At 29.8% G+C, this 2,316-nt stretch overlaps 2 protein-coding genes across 2 annotated transcripts in view; one reads left to right on the top strand and one right to left on the bottom strand.

Annotated features, from left to right (window-relative positions):
• Window positions 1–971, bottom strand: part of LOC108578395 — a 2,454-nt gene extending 1,483 nt beyond the window's left edge. Inside the window, exon 1 of the mRNA XM_017941719.1 lies at window positions 947–971. Coding sequence (XP_017797208.1) covers window positions 947–949 — 3 coding nt within the window. The 5' untranslated portion in view covers window positions 950–971. The remainder of the gene's footprint in view (window positions 1–946) is intronic.
• A 777-nt stretch (window positions 972–1,748) lies between these two features.
• The window catches only part of LOC108577331 (palmitoyltransferase ZDHHC6), a 1,953-nt gene continuing 1,385 nt past the window's right edge, over window positions 1,749–2,316 (top strand). Inside the window, exon 1 of the mRNA XM_017940476.1 lies at window positions 1,749–1,984. Coding sequence (XP_017795965.1) covers window positions 1,930–1,984 — 55 coding nt within the window. The 5' untranslated portion in view covers window positions 1,749–1,929. The remainder of the gene's footprint in view (window positions 1,985–2,316) is intronic.

Here is a 2,316-nt window from a genome sequence, read left to right as displayed (position 1 = left end):
ATAATTAATATTTAAATAAAGCAACAGAAATATAATAATAAAAGTTACGTGGTAATGATACAATGCCTGTGATGAGTTGAAATTAACTGAATGGCATAGATGATACGGTGTTATTTATATTATTATTGATGTTGAAGGATCATCTGCTTCGGGTGATGAATTTAAGAATTTAAGAATTTCCTATTTCAATTTTTCGAACTACGGCCAACCAGGGGTTTCACTATATATTGTGATCGATAAAATTGATAGAACATTCCCAATGTAGTATTTGGAAAGAGTACTCAAAGTTTTTAAATTTAAAAGTGCATTACTAACTCATGATTTTAATTCGTACACAGCGATACTTTTCAGGAGAACCATTTGTTTAAAGTTAATTTAGTCTATACATTTAAAGTTTCTACATGCACCGTCTTACAGTTACTCATAATGCAGTTTTATGCACATAACCTATACAAAATATTGTATTGCACAAAAATAAGTTGCACATAGGTAGAATGTACTGGTTTTGTTATATTCTAAGTAATATATAAAGTAATTTTAGTTTGTATTGGTAAGCCTTGAACTATAATTATTCACGTGGTAAAACAAAAACCAAGGTGATTAGTGATAGAGGAATTACTTACATGTAAACAAAAATGATTATAATCACATGCAAATAGATCAGTAACGATTATTCAGTCTTCTCATTTTAAAAATGGCTTATAAATTAAATCATTAAAAATCAATTAGAATTTAGATTTAGTAGAATCTCCTATGGTATTGGCAAACGATTACTAAACGATTATAAAAACGCCATACAATCTGAAACGGTCAAGTAGGAAAATATTATACAAACGATAATCTTATGACATATTAAATTATCATTCCACAAATTTAAAATGTTAGTGTCTAGTATTACTAGATATTATTAATATCAGGTTTATCAAGTAAGTAATTAAAGTATTACCATTTCATGATCCCTGTCTTCTTTATTTTACATATTGCTATTACATACATATATTGCTATAGTATTACATATATTAAACTACCACAAATGAGATATAAGATAGACTTAATACCCGATACACTTTTTATGTCTTATGATTTTTTTTCAATGTCACTTTCAACATTACTAATTCAGCAGTGGAATAAGATTGTAGTACTAGTAGCAGTCATCACACACACTAATTCAATTTTAAGAAGAGTAAAATTTCGTTTGACTAATGGCTGTGTAGTTTACTATGCGATGGTTACATCTATACAAGATAAAATTTGCGGCTAATTCTTCTGCTAGTACTATAACATCAGTGAAGAATTTGTCCACTGTAATTATTTAGGCAGATTGTTGCCAATAATTGGAGAGTTATCTAATAAAGCGTTATACTTTAAAATTACAGCAATAAAACAATATCAATGACTCTCTGAATCAACCAATAATCAATAATAAACCAAATACATAATGTTTAGCTCAATATGGTCTAGTTTCAGTATTGAAAAAAAAGGAACACTGTTTCAGATTTTTCACATCTTCGCTTATTTCACTTTTCCTTCGTTCGCGTTCAACAAGTTCAAAGAAGATACAGTTTTCATATTCTTCAATCGTCTTTCTTACTTTACCAATAACTCAACTAAAGACTGCTAAATATACATGTGTTCCTTACTCGCTGCTAAAATAGATACTAATCTGAAACTACATGGTGCACGTTTCCGACGAACCGACTCCGTCTTATTGTTCTGCAGTGATGAAAAAGGGTGGGGAGTGACGTAAACCGACGACTGTTGACGTTTGACTGTGTATTAGAATGGGTTCGAATGGATCCAGTATTCGCCAGACGAGGGATAAAATGTAAAAAAATAAATTAAATATAACAAGCACGTTTGGAGTAGACGGATCAAATACATGGTTATTAGAATTTAAAGAATATTTTAGGAGAGTTTGATGGTGCCGACATGTGTGTCGATCCGTTAAAGAATGTGTGCCATTGGGGCCCGCTTACTGCTCTCGGTAAGTGAATCCATGTAGTTTTAATTTATTTTTTACCGAAAACGAAACAAAAAAGAAAAGTTATAGTATACTTTACTTGATGTTAATGTTTTTTGACGATGTATTATGATTACGCTAAGAAATCGAATATCGGAATTTCATGGGAATGAACTTGACAGATAACTGCGTCCATTTTATGTCACACACATCATGGTGGAATACCGCGAAATTTAAATATATTTTAAAACTTTTCATTGTTTTCCATAATAAGTTTTTTTGTAAAGCATGATCATGCTAAACGAATAAATATATTATAAAAATTAGTTATATAATTATGATTAAATATTTGTTTA

This window comes from Habropoda laboriosa, unplaced genomic scaffold (genome assembly GCF_001263275.1).
Source record: "Habropoda laboriosa isolate 0110345459 unplaced genomic scaffold, ASM126327v1 scaffold5, whole genome shotgun sequence".
In the NCBI taxonomy this organism is placed as follows: domain Eukaryota; kingdom Metazoa; phylum Arthropoda; class Insecta; order Hymenoptera; family Apidae; genus Habropoda; species Habropoda laboriosa.
The sequence above is the reverse complement of the archived record's forward strand: the minus strand, read 5'-3'. Positions and strand labels throughout refer to the sequence as shown.